The sequence below is a fragment of the Telopea speciosissima genome, chromosome 5, assembly GCF_018873765.1.
Source record: "Telopea speciosissima isolate NSW1024214 ecotype Mountain lineage chromosome 5, Tspe_v1, whole genome shotgun sequence".
Lineage (NCBI taxonomy): Eukaryota > Viridiplantae > Streptophyta > Magnoliopsida > Proteales > Proteaceae > Telopea > Telopea speciosissima.
The window spans coordinates 68,643,705-68,662,090 of record NC_057920.1 but is presented as its reverse complement, the minus strand read 5'-3'; the positions used below and the strand labels follow the sequence as shown (position 1 = coordinate 68,662,090).

The window sequence follows — 18,386 nt, the reverse complement described above, 5'->3', positions numbered from 1 at the left end:
TGTCCTATTGTGAAAGCTGCCCTGTAGATTCAGCATTCCAGTTATGATACTAGAGGTTACGAAGGAATGATTTACTCCGTCAGATTTGTGCTGTCTGTGATAGACTGGGGAGATCTACTCTTCATCTTTCTATCCACTTCGATTTTGTTGAGTTCACCTGGGCCCCTCTTGTGTCCTTATTTGGTTTGAACTGGAATCTCCTGCAGGGGATATGCGGTATCACAAGTTCTTCAGTTTATTACCATTGGTAGGAGGTCAAGTTTATCATTGCTTTGTTTTCATAGCTAGCATTTGAAACATATGGGAACAGTTAAACAACTGGATGTGTAGGGGAATGGTGATGTATCCCAGGAGGTGGTTGACCTAATTATGTTGAGAACTGCTAGGTTGGGTAACCAGAATTGAATATTTTCATGGAATGTCTGTTGATTATTTCATGGGCAACCCCAGTCCTACTGGTATAAGGGTTGTATTTGAGGATCACGAGTGATGATCCTGTTGGTGTTTTTGGGCCCTATTGTTCATAGTGGAGGGGCTGGAAATTCCTATCATGGGTTGGTTGGATTCTCTCATTGAAGATCGTCAGCTGGTTGCAAGCTAGTTATGGTAGTCCTTGGAGGTATTAATATCTCATAGTAAGGACAGGTTACTTTAATGTTGAGGGAGCCTCTCATAATCTTGGCATTTGGCATCTGCTAATTCTTTAGCTCATAAGCGGGCTGAGGAAGGTTTAATTCATTTCTCTGTATTTGGTGTCTTACCCTATTGATTAGTCTCTTGTAGGGATTATCTTCGTTGTTTCAACCATCTACTGTTGTTGGCAATGTTGTCGTTGCTGGTGTTGTTCAATGTTAATCCTATCTACTTTATTTACCTTTTGAAATAAAATTCTGTTTTTTGTTCCTTGGAATTAAAATTATGTTGTTGTATATAATAAAGAACTCGTAGTAGTAGCATTGGATTTGACAGCTGGTTGATTTGGATTTCCCAAAATTTGAGCAGGCATTCTTGGTTACTGTCCGGAACAAGAAACGAGTTGGCTACACTTTTGAATTAACATTGAAATTCAAAGGCAAGTTATGCTGGCTTAAAAGGTGTTTTATTTGTTCATCTTGTAGACATTTTAACTATTTCCTGTTTGGCCTTAGTTAATTTTAAGGAGTGTTTGACAATGAATCAGGTGAGTGGTTAATCAGAGAGGAGAAAAAGAAGATAAAGGGTGACATAGACATACCGGAGTTCTCATTTGGTGAACTGGATGACTTGCAGGTACATTCTGGATCCTCTCTCTCTCTTCTAATTTTTTGTTTTTTTTTTGGGGGGGGGGGGTGGGAGTTGGTGGATGGCCACTTATAGTGAAAATATGGTGGGTGGGTGCCTAGATTTGCCATCTGGTAGATAATCTGGGCTGAAATTTTTTGGCCAGGTAGATCCCAAGGTCTCCTATTTACATGTCAAGTTCCAGCCCAATCAAAGTTGGCCACATGTCAAAACAAAGTATGGAAAAATTCAGGATGCAAGGACCGCGAGGGGTTGCATGGATCCATTCATCACAACTGCCACATAACTCTTCGTCTCTTCCACATGGCAAAATAGATCTGCCCACCCGCCATTTTTGTCCTTGGGTTTCTAACCACTAAAACTTCCACTTTTCCTCTCCTTTTTGGGTGGAGGGTGGGCAAGGTTTAGAGAATTGGGATTGGATTGGTCGATCAGAATCGGTCATGACCGATCCCGATTCCCATTGTTCTGGCTCGGGGTTGGTGGATCGGGTAATGTGGGTCGACCCCACTCAGCTGATCCAGCCGATCCACAGCTATAAAAATCCAGCACCTATCTTGTGAATAAAAAAAGAGGAATTGGAGCTAGCCGACAGTCGGAGGTGGAGGATGGGGTAGGGTGCAGGGCTGCAGGGGTTGTTGCAGTGGGAGGGTAGGGGGCGGGAAACCGGATTATGGCTAGGTCATGTCATAGGAGTTCAATTGACATTAGTGTACATGTTAAAGTCTGAGATCATGATCGGTAGCTTTAGTGGTGGTGAAGGTGTTGAAGTTGTCTTCGAGCTTCTGCTAAGATTCCTTGTTGGTGTTGATAGAAGGCGTTGAAGTCGTCTTCAAGTAAGGGCGGGTTGGGATGTGGGTGCTGACCGCTGGGAAGGGGTGTTGCAGTGGGGTGGTGGGTGATGGCGAAAGGGAAAAAAGGATCCAAGCTTCTGCTGTATTCCATGGTTTTGTTATTTTTCTTTTATTTTTTAATAATTTTGTCTGATTCACTGGCTGATTTATGACCTATCCTAAAACAGCCCATTTCTGGCCAACCCAGGCTGATTCCGATCCAGGATCTGAATCGGCTGTGACCAATCCAGATCCTGATTCCCTTCTTTTGATCTTTGGGGGTGTATTGCCATCTGTAAAATCCAGATTATGGATCTCAGAAGCTAACGGACCCAATAACCAAATCTATGATTATATCTGATGAGATAAAAGAAACAATTGCGTTGTTGAGGGAAGAAATCAAATTGATCGAAGGGGAGGGAAAAGAGATGAGATCGATTTTCTTGGGAGGAAGAAGAGAGAGAAAGTGTAGAAGCAGAGAGAAGAGAAGAGAGCAGAAGAGAAAAAATCAGGTTTGAGATACCAATGCCGTATGCACCACTCAACAATGCCAAAACTCCTAAAAAAAACTCTTTTCTCAAATCATGTCTAAGTAATTTGGGGGGGGGGGGGGTTGTATGACATATATACCGACCTAAAATTCTTAATTTGACTCATAAAACGACCCTAATCACTTTAACATACTCCATATAAAGTAAATAAACTCAAGACAAAACTCTATTTAGCTATTAGGTATTCTAATTTAACTCAAACACTCAACTTAACTACTGATCCCGTGTACTAACTTTATCCCCACTTTATGAGCTTATAAATTAGGCCCATTACAATGAAACCCAAGAAAATAAAAACCCTAACCTATAATTAAACTACCCAAAGGTCAGTTTCAGCCATTGGACTGCAATAAGCACCTTATAAGCTTCCCAAACTTAGATATAGGCATCCATGCAGGATTAATGCCTAATGTAACTGCATCAATTCCCCGGTGTAGAGAAAAACTTGCCCTCGAGTTTTGTAGAACAATAGAAATATAAGCACACGAATGGGGGCTATCTGCTCCTTGTTTGCAACTTGAAGAAAATCCAATATATGCAGCTTTGGGTTGCATCCACGTCTGGAAAATTATGGGGAAAGAACAAACTCATGATGGAGAATGGCTTTCACTTCACTGGCTTCCGTCATTACTGGATCCACAATCCTTTTATCTTCCGTTTCCATGATTAGTTGTTCTAGTTCAGTTTGTATCGCCGATCTTGCCTCCTTCAGCTTTGAGACAAATTTGTCAACTACCCTTTTCAAAACAAAAGTCTTGAGTAGATGATAAGGTTTTTTGGATGCACACATTGTTATCACGATCAACCACACTCCGTCCGCACCCTGTCAAGCTTCCAACTACTGTTAGCCAACTTTGATGATGTGTTTCGAAGAATCGAACACCTCACAATAAGCATCATCAAAATACGAAGAAATGGAGAAAATAACAATTCTTCTGTTGGGTAAACAAACTCTAGTCTTAAACCCAAATGAATCCATGGACTGGTTGTTCTGATACCAAATAATGCAATCTGCAAAATCCAGATTATGGATCTCAAATGCAAGAAGGCCCAATAATCAAATCTATGTTTAGATCTGAAATAAAAGAAACAATTGCGGTGTTAAGGGAAGAATTCAGATCGATAGAAAGGGGAGGGAATAGACATGAGATCAATCTTCTTGGGAGGAAGAAGAGAGGAGGAGAACAGAACAGGAGAAGAAAACAGGTTTGGGATTCCAATCTCGTATGCACTGCTCAATAGCACCAAATGTCCTAAAAAAACTTTTCTTTTTTCAAACCTTCTCTAATTGATGGGGGTGTATTACATATATTAAAACCTTCTAATATTCCTAATTTTACTCCTAAAAGATTCCTAATCACTCTAACATATTCAGTAAAGTAAATAAGTAATAAAGTTGGAAATGCTTAGATACACACTCAGAATTTCCTGCACCCTTTTTCGAATAAAACTTGTGATGGCTCTCAAAGGTTGTAGCGCATCAGGGTTGGGTAAATAAGTAATAAAGTTGGAAAAGCTTAGATACACACTCAGAATTTCCTGCACCCTTTTTCGCATAAAACTTGTGATGGCTCTCAAAGGTTGTAAAGTGCATGGCCGAAGTTGTTGGATCTATGGCTAACAAGTATTTGAAGATGTTTATTGAACCCGAATCATCTTGTGTGACAACAGTCTGGATCAGGCAATCAGCCAATCTGGTGTGACGGAGTGAATATTGTGTGCATGTTCCACTTTGCCTTACAATGAAGTCGCTTTTTAAAATGGATTTGAGGCCAATGCATTCTTACCCAGCAATATTAGGCTGAACAACCAGACTAGGTCATGGATTCAAAGATTGAGATCCAGGATCTGATCATTCTTCACAATCTCAATCTGGATTTGACTGTATTAGCCGGATCCAATCCAGATCTGGCCAATCTAGTCTCTTGTGTTAGTCTTTGCTGCAGCAACGCAGATTCCGACTTGGTAAGCCCTGAAAGTTGGAATGTATTGGTCTCTCCAGGGTGGCCGGTATGGCTGATGGTCTGATTGTCAAGGACTAGATATCCTTTTCCCCCGTTCAACATTTATTGACATCTTAATGCATGTGTCCCATCACTGGATATAATAGTCTGGTTGACAATCTAGATGGTGAAAGTGTTTGGCGTCTTCATCTATTTCTGCATATGGTGCTCGAGACAATCTTTCGTTGATTATGGTTATATTACATCATCCTTTCCTTTTGTGCAGATGGAAGTGAAAGTTGGTGAAGGTACGGATCTTGTTCAGCAAGATACGACACAAATTTCTAAGGACTTGAGGAGGTTTCTTGAGCCCATTCGTGAGAAATTGCTTCAATTTGAACAGGAGCTCAAAGACAGATAGAAGGGCCAATTTTTTTTATTTTTTTTCGATTTCCAAACATGACTGTACACTATCATGAACTTCTCTCTCTCCCTCTCTCCCTCTCTTCCTTGAGGCCTAAATTCATCCCAACAGTTACTAGATGGTTGATACTAACTTATAAACTCATAAACTACGTCCTTGAACACGTGATGGAACATAGGTTTGTGTGGAAGCAAAGCTTCTTCTCTATAACTCTGTTCACTGTTTTCAGACATCAAAATTCGGTGGTTGATTACGAATTGACAAAGTGCATGGTGGTGGAATTATGCATGAGTCTTTGTTACGCCTGTTTCATCGATATCCTTTTTGCTTTGAATTTTGTTTAGTCTTATTGGGTAGTCAAAACAATCCGTGAATGAACCCATCTCAGGCCGACCTGTTCTTTTGCTTGCTGAAGGCTAGAGCTAGTGGAAACCAAAGGATTGTAAAGCCTCATGTGACTGCACATGCTATGAGTTAAGATAGTTCTTCAACCAACTTTCTAGTATCAATAAAATTGAAAAGAAAAAAAAAATTTGTTTCTCTAACAAGTGTTGTTGAATTCTGGTGCTGTTATGTGTAAATAGAAGTACTGTACCTCCGGATTGAAATATCTGATATGTGATAAAAGTAATTGTTGTTGATGGGTTATCACTATCAAATGTTGGATGACCTCTAGACCGGGTAATTGAGTGGAAGACAAAGTAGTGGAGCATATGATCGAAGAGTAGAGTAGAATAGAAGAGTATGGTAATAGCTAGAGCATATTCTATCTGAAATACAGAAAATGTGTATGAAGAATTGAAGGTGACATAGGAAAGAAGAGTTAGGAAATTGAGGAAGTTGGAACTTGGAAGCCTGGACTTAGGGATCTCTTGGCCCAATTGATAACAATCTACTAAACGTTCGAAACTACTAAAATGTTGTCAAGGTTATCATTACAACCAATAATTCCGATAATTTTAATTGTATCATTACAATGGGTAAGTGATTTGGATTTGTTCTAATCTCTGTTTGGGCCATGTTGAAAAATGGTGGTTGAACATTTTCCTTCCCCATCTTTAAAATAGCTTTCAACACAGTTCTTTTTAGTTTTCTGGTATTATCTACATGATAATTATCATTTGCACAGATTTCTACATAATTACCTCAACGTGTTTGGCTATAAACGATGGTATAAAAAGGGTCTTGATAGATTTGAACCACCATCCCCTTGGAATAATCTTGAGACATGTTCATGTTCCAAATGCTCTACTAATTTGAGTTAAAGACCCATTATAATAGAGACTCTTACCCAAAAAAAAAAAGAAGATTATCAACACACTAGATAATCATAAGGGACAATAAAGAATTAACGTCCCTAAATCTTAGTTCAATTTATGTTTCAGAGATGGCTTTTGAGTACCTTCCTTAAAGCTCATTGATAACAACCATTTGGAACGGGTTATAGTTACTGCAGTTGGGACTTGGGTGGTTCTATATTTCCGTCGAAAATACTTTCTATTTTTACAATCATTTTTGAAAAGTTTCATTTTTTTATTTGAAATTTTGGCTCTATCCAATCTGTCTTTTTTTGGTAGAGCTCTATCAAATCTGTCACATGGTACATAAATATTTGGTCATCTGAAAAAGTATTTCTTAAATTTTTATCATCAAGTATAATACTTCTCCCCATCCCATCCTGACATCCTCCCAATAAAATGATATATATATTTTTTTATTATCAAATAATGGGTAAACTAAGAAACTGTCTGATGAGAAATGAAGCAAAGGGATGTGAAATTAAACTAAAATATAAATTTTTTTAATCATCAGCAACAATGATTATGCAACTTATCTAAAAAATTTCTAAACCTAGTATATATTAATTCATAAGTTTCTAAATCTAGTATATAGATTCTACTTCATTTTCCAATCAAAATTCTTGGATTTGAATAGAAAACCAAAGAATCCACAAGAAAAGTTAAATTCCCATATCTAGTAATATTTTAAAATTTTTAATAGAAATGTGAGTTAGTACCACAATCATGATTACTTTTCTTTCCTTTCTCCACTATTTGCAACCAAGTAGAGCCTATGAGTCGCAAGGGGTTAGGCACATACGTTGATCATGGAAGAACGGTCAACCAAAACAAAGGTTTTTTTTTTATGAGAAAGAAAAATATATTAGAAAGCTTAAAATATACATAGCTAGGAAATAGATAAGGTCAGATGAAGATCTCCTATTTTACTCCATCTAAATGCTGCCCTATTGAAATTGTCAAAAACTCCAGCAAGTTCAAAAAAACTATTAACAAGGTTCCAAAACAAATGTTAGTATTGTGTTTATGTGCTTCGATGGTTAGGGGTAAGGTTTACTCTGAGTTTTTTATATATAATATGACAATGTGAGCAAGATATTCTCTCAATTTTTTCTAAGATTTTGAAGATCACACTTGGTTTTTTTTTGTTTTTTTGGGTGTTCCAATACAATCTACTTCTCTCCATGCCCTTCGGGACATCTATTGGAATAACCTTTAAACCTGATTTGTATGATTTCTATTTCTAGTTCATTTTATGGGATGATTACTATTTCAAAAATTGTTTGGTTTGATTTTTATACTTGACCAATAGAAAGAACCTATATTAATATATTTTATTTTACTTAATTTTATTGATAAATAATTAAATACCCTCAAGACGGCAGGGTAAGAGGGTTTCTGTTCTTTTTCTTCGATCCTCTCAGCTAGTGGTCGATTCAGGTATTAGCACTCTCCATCTCTCTCCCAGGACCTCATTTCCCTCATTTCATTTGCTCCGTTCTATACGATTGATCTATTTAACACCTAGTTCTTTACTTCTTCAGGAGCTTAAACGGGCCGATCATGGCATCGAGGACTGCAATTTGCAGGGGAATTCTCAGAATAAACTCGAGTTTTGGACTTCGATCTACTTCTTCTTGGTGGAGAGATTCGATTCTATCTGATACAGTTCCCAATAATGCCAGTTTTGGAGATGTGAGTTTCTACGTGGGAAGCTCCTTTTATTTATTTTATTTTTTTGAATGATTTTGATTGTTTTAGCTTTCTAAAGGGATCTGTTTGAGATGTTATTTGTTTTTTGAATGAGAAAACCTTTCAAAAGGAAATTTGTTTGTTTATTTTGTTGCAGTTGGTAGCTAAATGCCGAACTGTTGCTGGTCAACGAGGTTTGGTTACATCCAGGAGCAACCTCAGAGGTGGAATCGGAGAGGTATCAGGTACTAGTCATGTTTTTCTGCTTATGTTATTAAGGTTTTCATTTTTCCCCCCTTCGCTTTTATCGTTTCTTTCTTCATGACTATCGAAATCTATATTGGAATCCAGGTAGAAGGTCCGAGAGTAAAAAGTTCATAATTAGCATTTTAACATGGGAAATATCAGTTGAAATTTAAGGTTTCATTTTCATTTTCAATTTAAAACTAAGTTCTGCAGTTCCTCTCATTGGTTTACATCTGCTAAATTATGTAAACCAGTGGATTGTCCAACAGCGTAGCAATTGGAGGCAGATAACCCATTGTTTGGTTTTGTTTTACCCGGAGTGACTTAGAGGAGACGATAGGAGTTGTTGAATCTTACTGTACTTCAGTCTTTTAACTATCTAACTACTATTGGTAATTTGCTACCTTATCTTTGAGGGGATCATTTCCCCCTAAATTTCTTGTTTATGGTTGAAATTTGAATATTTGAGTTTAACCAAAACAAGTTTTATCTATTCTATATGATGAAGGAAACAAATGAGATTATTCATGGTGGCCCCTTTATTTATTATTTTTTTTGGAGTATAACATATTGGAAAGCTATGCATTGGCTGGAGAATATTTGCAGCAAATAATTTGAATTCAGCTTAAAAATTGAGAACAGTTGGCTGGCATGTCTTACTTGGGAGGATTTTTTGAAATTGCCAATGTTTGTTGGTATCCATTCTTGAAACTTGAAAGGCTTGCATTTTTTTTTTTTTTGTTTTTAATTCTTTCATATGTTTCTTGTTTTCTTGAAGTGAATGCATTTCTTTTTATCCTGATCAATAACAGTATATGCTGGTACAAAGATAGATATCCCTGTGACGAAAGGCAAAAAGGGATATTGTGGATCCTTCAAGAATATCACTAAAACCTGCTGGATTGAAGAAAAGGATAACTGAATAAGACGAATTGCATTTGTTTATATATTGCAGTTCATAAGAATTCTCCAAGAGCAATAGAGTGATGTAGGATGAAGTCAAGTAACCCTAATCCTAGTAGAAAATGAGAAAAAATAGTTTAATAGTTTTTGCTTCTTTCGAGTAACACCTGAAGACAAAATAAAGAATTCAACACCAAAAGAAACTTGAATTGAGTTAAATTTCAGTTCAAATGACCTAGGGTGTGTGTAAAGATTTATTAACTCATAAACGGAGTCATCCGTGAAGTTTTAGATGAAGCATACAACATTAATCTCCTCAAAGAGCTTAGTCTATTTTTGTTATGTACAGATTTCTAATTCTCAGAAATGAAAATTTTGGCCTTCCAAGTAGACCCACCAAATCAACTCCTTTGTTGAGGTAATTTCAGAGTTTTAAGAAGGTACTTGTAGTCTACAACCTTAAAACTTTAGTACTAATCAATAAGCCTAGCTGGGATTATTAGGAGCTATAAGAGATCTGGTTTTGAGCATCCAGTTTCTGCGTAAGGCTTCTTAGGCCCGAAATATCCTAACACTAGGGTATCAATTCCACTTTCATTGCTTTGATTCCCAAGAAGAATCGGGCGGAGATTATTGCTGTCAAATCAACTCTGGGCCAATAAGTTTGATAATGAGTATTTATAAGATTGGTGCAAAAGTGTTGTCAATAATGAGATGCGGTGTCCCAGAATAGAGGTGCATTTGTCGAGAAGAGGAAATTCAGATCGGATCTTAGTGGCTAATGATTCTGTAGAATTTTTTGTGAACAGGACTGGGGGAGGGGTTTGGTATACAAGATTGATATTGAGAAGCTTATTTGTTATTAGACTGTCTCATGGGACTTCCTTGATTAGGTGATGGAAAAAGGGTTTTGGGTCAAGATGGAGAAGATGGCTCAAGGGTTGCAATGCCAACAACCACTACTCTATCTTAATCAATGCGGTTTCTAACAGTTTTTTTTTTCCGGGCAGGTAGGGGATTGAGGCAAGTTGGTGACCCATTGTCATGGTTTCTTCTTGCTTCCATTTCTTTTCACCCTAGTCACTGATTTTATTCAGTGGGCTCCTACAATGCAAGTGGATTGGGTTTGGTGAGAAGTTTTTGGGTGGACAAGAGAACTAGAAGTATATCTCATTTACATTTTGCCCATTTGAGGGATATCTTAAATTGTTTTCAGGAGATTATGGTTTTGTGATTTCACTTGAACAAGTCCATGGTGGTTGAGTAGCCAATGCCATTCTTGGGTGTGGAGCAGTAGAGTGGCTACTAGCCAATGACATATGTAGGCTTTCCATAGGGTGACTATTTGATATCAGTGTCAATAGTAGTATGTAATAATGGGTTGAATTTTTTGGTTTTTCCTGTATAACTTTGACCGGTTTCAAGATCTGCAATAGATGGGAAACTCTCAACTAAGAAATTATTTGTTATCTATTAAAAATAAAAAGGGAAAATTTCACGGACACCCCCTAAAAGTATCCAATATCTCAGAAACTTACCATACTTGGTCAAAATGTCACAGACACCCCCTATTTTTATGAATTTATTTCAATTTAGTCCACTCCGTTAGTCTCTGCAATTAAGTGTCTGTTAACTCTTTTTAAATGGAGAAATTACCCTTACCACAGTGAAATCCCTAAAATACCCTTAATGATGAATTAATGATGTTAGAAGTTAGTTTTTAAAAAAAGACAATTTTGCCCTTGTTTTTATTCAATACTTTTTATTATTCCTTTTTTCTCCCCTTCTTCTCCTTCTTCTCCTTCTGCTGTTTCTTCCGCCGCCACCCCCTCCAGCCCTCCTTCTATGTCCGCACAATTTCCTTCCCATCTCCTTCTTCTCCGCCCCGGTTTCCTCTTCTTCTTCCTAATCTTCTTCTATTTTTTCTGCTCCACATTTCCTTGCACCACAGCCCACAATGGATTCCAGAGAGCTTGAAAAAAAATGATGGCAGCCAATGGATTCTGATTCTGTGTTGGGTTTGGAAAAATGGGAATAAAAGAAAAGAAATAGAGATCCGATGGTTATTGGGAGGGAAAATGGAAAAGGAAATCAAAGACATGATGGGATCAGAAATGATAAATTAGTTGAGGATGGGTGTGGTCATGGCTGGAATTCAGATTGGGGTTTTGTTTAGACAAGGATGTGGGTTAGATTAGAAGTGAAAAGAAATGGAGAGGAGAATCGGTGATGGTGGGATGAGGGTTTTTAGAATGAAAATGATAAAAAAATAAAGAGAAAAGAATAGGGATGAAAGGAGAAATACGGGTTAGTGGAGATGATGGCAGTTTTAGCAGAGATGGGTTTTGAGAGAGGGTCGGTGATGGGGTTTCGGAAATGGAAGATGTATTTGACTCGTTTTGTCGCCCTTCTTCAGTTTGCTTTCAGCCATGGGTGGAAATGGAAGTCTGGTCATCTTCTCGTTTTGTCGCCCTTCTTCAGTTCGCTTTCTCCTTGCCTTGCCTTGCCGCTGGTAATGGTAGCCATAGCCGGAGCAGGTGATGGTCGCTGGAGCCGGAGCCATAGAGGGAAGAAGATGAAATGACAGTTTTGTCCTTTTATTTAAATAAGTCCTTTTATTTAAATAACTAAGGGGTAAAATGGATATTTAGGGAAGAAGATGAAATGACAGTTTTGTCCTTTTATTTAAATAACTAAGGGGTAAAATGGATATTTCACCTTTGGGTACTAACTGTGATTAACGTTTGGGGTGTCTGTGACATTTTGACCAAGTATGGTAAGTTTCTGAGATATTGGATACTTTTAGGGGGTTTTTGTGAAATTTTCCCAAATAAAAAAGAATGATATTGTTGGTAGAGTTGAGAAGTAGTTTTTTGGCTTTCTTCCAGATTTTATGGACTTGCGGTTGTTTATTATTTACTTTCTCATTATTATAGTCATATTTGTTTATCTACAAGAAGTGTAAGTAATAATCACCTCGATAAGTAAAAAGCTAAAGTGGTAAATTAGTAAGCTACCAGTAGCATTTCACTAGGTTGTCTCCCATGCAAGCATTAGAAGGTCTCTAGTAGGTTTTTTTAATTCTTTTTTGTTTTTTGGATGAATGAAAATATAATTACGAAGAAAAAAGAAGGAATATACAAGCCCAAGGGCAAACAAAGCCGAAGCTAGGAGCTAGCTAGGGCGCAAAATGGATAGAGGAAGACCCCAGGAGACAACAATGAGCCTGTTCCTCGGGGAATCCTTTACATCAGAGAGGGGCAGGGAGCTAATCTTAGATGAAACACAAAAAAAGATGGCCTTCCAAATCGTGTCAAAAGAGCGAGAGTTGGACGTCCATCTTCTAAGGTTACGCTCCATCCAAATGTGGGAGATATTGGCACAAAAGGCAATCTTGCCAACCGAATCACAAATTGAGTTACTTCCGAACGTCATATCAATCCAAACCCATTCCCTGCTGAGAGAAAGGGGGCTACAGTGACCAAGCCAATAGTGGCGAAGAACACGGGTCCAGATGGAAGAAGCAAAGGGGCAAGTGAAGAACAGGTGATCTGCATCTTCAACCCCATTCCAACAAAGACAGCAGTTGGGAGAGACCTGCATATGGCGATAAATGAAGAAAGCTCGAGTGGGGAGACAGTTTGCTAGGGCACGCCAAGCGGTGAGGCTATGGCGGGGAATGTGCCCTTTAAACCAAACCACTCTGTGCCAAGGACAGGGGGTCCCTCTATTTCTAACCATATCCCAAGTGGAGTGGGAGTTGAATCTGCCGGAGGGGGAGGGGAGCCACAAGATAGTGTCACCTCTACCTCGGTGTCCGGGGGGGATAGGGGGGAGGGAGCTCCATAGATCAGCAAGGGGAGGGGTGAGAGGGGGGGGACCAGGAGCCTCTGCTGATGATGGAGGCAACAAGGGATGATCTGTCCAATCCGGAGGAGTAGATGTCATGGGGGCTCACAATGGAAGAGAGGACACCAGAAGGGTGCCATTTGTCTAGCCAAAGGTAGGTGCGCGAACCATCATCAATCCTGCAAGAAATGGTGTCCCTGGCTATATGCCTCACTTGGAGAATTCTACGCCAAACTCAGGAGGAGCCTGACACTGAGCTAACAGTCCAAATAGAGTCTCTATGAAGAGGCCCAGCATACACCCAAGAAGTCCAGATGCTGGTTTTGTTGGTGAGATGCTTCCATATAAGCTTGATAGAACCAGCAAGGTTGACATCTTTTATTCTTCTGAGCCCAAGACCTCCTTCAGATTTGGGAATGCAAAGGGAAGACCAGCTCTTGGGGTGAAGGAACCTGGCAGAATCCACACCTTTCCAAAAGAAAGCACACATAATAGATTCAGCAGCCTTGATGGTAGCTTTGGGGAGGCCAAAAACACCACTCCAATAGATGTAGCAAGACTAGAGCACCGATCTGATGAGCTCAAGACGACCTGCATAGGATAAGAGCTTGGCTTTTCAAAGCTGCAGCCTCTTACGGAGGAGATCCAAAATGGGGGAGCAGTGGTGGGCTGAAAGTCTCGCAGGGATGAGGGGGAGGCCAAGGTAACGGACTGGTAAGGTGCCAAGGGTAAAGCCGGTGAGGGAGGAGAGGGAGGCTTTGGTGGTATTAGGGACTCCAGCAAGGAAGATTTGGGACTTGAGCAGGTTTTTTAATTCTTAGACGAGCTAAATTCATGATTGTCTGTCTAAAGTATCACATGTTTTTTTGCAATAGATAAATATTGATAATATATGCATATATATATATATAGGTACATTCTTAAGAGGTACTGCATATCGTGCCCTTTTCAATGGGCCTCTCATCCCATAGTCCAATTGGCATGTACATGTGCAGATTGGCTGCCATGATGTTGTTACCCGTATACAATTTATCAGATGGATGGCTTCAATTTTCTCATCTCTCTATTGCAGGCACTGAAGCAAATTTTTTTTGTGGGTATACTACTTGTTTTCTATTTTTGCAAATGGCCTCAGATTGCAGACCTCCTTTTGCAATGGGCATTGGCAGTTTCCGCTCATTCAGTGAAGGTTTAACTCACCTGCCTGCCATAGCTGACCATGAAATTGAGAATGTGTTCAAGGATCTAATGGCTGCAAGTTGGGATGAGCTCCCAGATGCCTTAATTCATGATGCCAAGAAGGCATTGTCCAAAAATACAGAGGACAAGGCCAGTCAGGAGATCCTTGCAAATGTCTTTCGTGCAGCTGAGGCTGTAGAGCAGTTTGGTGGTGTTCTTGTATCTTTGAGGATGGAGATTGATGATGCCATTGGATTGAGTGGTGAGGTATGCAATTAATTACTGGATCTCGGACTTGATTGTCTTTTTACTCCCCCCCCCTTTCTCTCTCTCTCTCTCTGAGGTTACTGTAATTTTCTTATTTTGATTTATTTTGCAGAATGTCCGTCCCTTGCCAGATGAGCTTGCAGATGCACTCCGTGCAGCCCACAAACGCTACACAACATATTTGGATGCATTTGGTCTTGATGAGACTTATCTGCGGAAGAAAGTTGAGACTGAATTGGGGACAAAGATGATACACCTAAAGATGAGGTGCAGTGGCCTTGGTTCTGAATGGGGAAAGGTAGACTTCTCTGGGATGTTTCCTTCTCAGTTCTATATTCGTGGCAATTTTTAAGGTTTACATGCTAATTACTACCTGTCCGGAGTCCATGAAAGCTTGATGATTCTCACACTGTGGAATCTTGATAACTCCCATGTGGTTATGTTTTAAAATTGGCGATATTTTAGAAGTGTAACATTTTGTCTTGTTCTATCTTGATTCATGTTTAGAAATATCCTTGTATATATACTCAGTTGAAGTTCTCTTGTCTCAAAAGTTTGTATTCTATTTCATGCAAAACCCCATTGCATGTTCTCCTGTTTTCCTGGCCTGGATTTTGGACTGTTGGCTTAGAGGAATTGATTTTTGGTGCTATTTTTATTATTACACACTTATTTAGTTTCCTATTTGAGTTGTAATCTTAACTGGGAATCCTAGTTCTGTCAGGAATCCTAGTTAGAGTCTAGTTTCTATTTTATAGGTTTTATTAATTAGTGTCTTACTTAGATTAGGATTGGGTTGTTTTATTATGAATACAAGAATGTGGCTGAACAGAAAAGAGACAGAGATTGAAGAGAAAAGAGCTATTGATGAAGCTGTGAGATGCGGCAACGGTGAGATATCGTGGGTGAGAAGCCCTGGAGAGAGGATGATGGGCTGAGATAGCCTGATTGAGATAGCTGATCCTATTCCCCTTTCTATATATATCCCTTTCTTCTTCTTTCCTAACCTTTGATGTTCTTCTTCATATGTAAACAGAAAATAGCAATAAAAAGTGAGTTTCAGTTACTTAATTTTATTCCTTTTATTGTATTGATCCTGCTGCAACCGATCTCCCGCTGGTTTCCGTGGTTCGAGGTTGATTTTGCCTTACTATGTAGTTTGTAAGGAACTAAAATGTGACTTTGATGTGGATTAAGAACCTAAGGAAAAGTTCTAAGCAACTACACTATGGAAAGGAGCCACTATTTAAGGAGGAAGCTAGATTGGGAAAGCCTGGACACATCCTGGCCTGTAGTTTGGTCTAGAATTGGTGCAGGGTCTGACATTTGGACTTATATTGTCAGCAAAGAATGTCAACGAAATATGAGTTTCAAAACTATGAAAACATCTACAGACTATAATCTACCATAAAAAAATTCTACAAAATGCACAATAATATAAACACTTCAAAAAATGGCAAAATAACACCTAGACCCTCTTTCTGACAATTAGAGTCTTCTCCTTATCTTTTTAAAATTCTTGTGTCCTCCTTTCTAGTTCTCTGACTCAGCAGATAGACAACCTCTTCTGTTAAGTGTCTTTCAATTATGTTAGAGAAGTAGACATGGTTATTTAAACTTCTCAAAAGGACAAAACTATCAACACAACTTTTACACCAATTGCAAATCAATAAAAGAGTCCTTTTAGGTGCAAAACAAAGAGGAGAGAGAGAGAGAGAGAGTAGACAAAGCAGAGCTCGTCTTCTTTTTCTCTTTTGTCTTTTTAGAAACAAGAACAAAACAGAAGCTACTCAATTAAAGATCATTTGAGTTGATGCCACTAGAAGGTGGTGATTTCATGAATATTTGAAATGCTTAAATTCAAGAGGTGCCAGATAGTGAAACTTCACTTTGCTGAGTAAGAGCTGAAGCATCTCTTGCAAATTGTCTCTTTGCAAACACTTAGTCTGATGCAGTTGCTCTAGCCTGGCTAGACAAACAAGACCCACTTTGGAGGCCCAGACCAAGAACCAGTCCAACCTGAGGCTAGGACACTCAAGAACAGGATCACATAACCAGAATTCGATCTCAGAAAATTAGGCACTTAGAATAGACATATTGGAAAAATCAGATATGCCAGAATATCAGTAATAGAAATCAGAGGTCAGAGCTATGAAATTCAGAGACCATGCTAGCTATAGGACTCTATGCAATGAAGGCAAAATCAGATTTTGAAACCAGGGAATAGAAATAGAACTCCGGATAGAGACTCGGAGTAGAAAATAAAGAAGTATTGAACAAAAGGAACTGGGCAGCAGTTGTTAAACTCAAAACAAAAAATAGAAACTGAAATAGAATGCGTAGGAAGACAGAACTGACCTGATATCCCATAGATCATTATAAGATTACCAGGAGAAGAAGATAAGAAAAGAAACCTGCAACTAGAACATTGCAGGTAAGGAAAAAAAAAGATGGGGGATCTCAGGAGAGAGAGAGCAATTGGTAACACCAAAATCAAATCAATTCATTCACTAAAGTTTGTGTAGGATTACAATCCTATTAGTAAAAACTAAGTAAACTAACTTTAGGATTCCAAAACTAACTAAAAGTAACGAAATACTTGCAATAGAAGAGACTCCAAACGACATAAACTACTGATTAACAATAGGACATAAGTAATTAACCGAAATGACTCTTTCTAGACTAAAATAACCTACTTAACAGCATATAAGACCCACACAAATTTATCCATATACTTAATCCAGTGCACAGAATTAATATCCCAAACATGGGCTTATAGAGGCATATTATGTCAATAAACCCAAAAATTAAAAGCCCAAGGCTATAAAAGTATAAAACCCATCCATGAGCCAAAATAATGTCTTCCAAGGCCCAATTGGACAATCTTAATTGCATCACACACACACACACACTTCTTCTCCTCTTTGGTAGGACAGTAGGATTTTCTGCAATTTCACAGAAGTTTGTGATATGGTTTTAGCAAGAAATTTTGCAACTCCACTCAATTTAATCAACGTGTCCTGTTCTCCTGTGAAGTCAGCCAATATTTGTGGTCTTGTACTAACGTTCTTTGGTTTTGGATTACAGGTGACAGTTCTTGGAACCTCTGGACTTTCTGGCTCCTATGTCGAGCAAAGAGCCCCATAGTTTTGGAAATATTTCATTTTACTGTAGGCTTTTCTTGCGTGTGAAATGTTTACTCACATGCATGTTGTCTCAAAAGCAATTTAATCCAGGTGCTTTTGCAGGAAATGTGAATAATGAAATATTGTTCAGCTTTCTTCCCTCCACCTTGGGATTCTTTTTTGTTGTGTTTGAAAGTGTTTACTTTCATACTCTTGAGTTTGGTTGGTGTTTTGTCTCCAAAGAAATCTAGTAGTGATTACTAATTCGACATGGTTTAATTACCATCAACATAATGCAGTATGCATTTCTTAACGTGTTGAATTGGGGTTGATGGATGGATTATTGTCAATAGATTTCAAAGCTCAGGAACAATGCAGTAGGTACACATGAATTGATGAGCAAGTAAATGCAGCTGGATGCAAGTCTACCACTCGTTATTGCACTACTTTTGGAGTAGAAAAAGGTTTGAGTTGGATATTGTTTGATTTTTCCTTTGGTTTTATTCGTGATTTGTTAACTAGTGCACAAATGAGTATGTCGGGGTGAAGTGAAAACTTAGGAGGCATTGCCCTAAGTTTGGCCACTTTTCACTTCTTGGCTCCTTGACCTCTGTGAGGTGGAAGCCTCGTCTTGTTCACGAGTTTCTTCTCAATAAAATTTTATTATACAAAAAAAAAAAAAAAAAAAAGGGTTAATTACATTTGAAGTGACCAATTTTTGACAAAAGGACATTTAGGATGCCTAATCTTATAAAAGTGATGTTCTAGGTTCCCTAATAGATTACTCTTACTCCA

General features: G+C 38.5%; 2 protein-coding genes across 2 annotated transcripts in view; both read left to right on the top strand.

Moving 5' to 3' along the window:
- The window catches only part of LOC122662611, a 54,312-nt gene extending 48,992 nt beyond the window's left edge, over positions 1–5,320 (top strand). Inside the window, exons 4-6 of the mRNA XM_043858291.1 lie at positions 1,003–1,072; positions 1,181–1,269; positions 4,895–5,320. Coding sequence (XP_043714226.1) covers positions 1,003–1,072; positions 1,181–1,269; positions 4,895–5,029 — 294 coding nt within the window. The 3' untranslated portion in view covers positions 5,030–5,320. The remainder of the gene's footprint in view (positions 1–1,002; positions 1,073–1,180; positions 1,270–4,894) is intronic.
- Positions 5,321–7,736: 2,416 nt separating this feature from the next.
- On the top strand, positions 7,737–17,829 carry LOC122662730 (succinate dehydrogenase subunit 5, mitochondrial-like). Its single transcript, XM_043858451.1, has 6 exons — positions 7,737–7,770; positions 7,875–8,025; positions 8,180–8,267; positions 14,156–14,466; positions 14,579–14,764; positions 17,554–17,829. Exons 2-6 carry the CDS (start codon positions 7,894–7,896, stop codon positions 17,611–17,613), a joined length of 777 nt encoding a protein of 258 aa, XP_043714386.1. The 5' UTR covers positions 7,737–7,770; positions 7,875–7,893; the 3' UTR covers positions 17,614–17,829.
- The last annotated feature ends 557 nt before the right edge of the window (positions 17,830–18,386 follow it).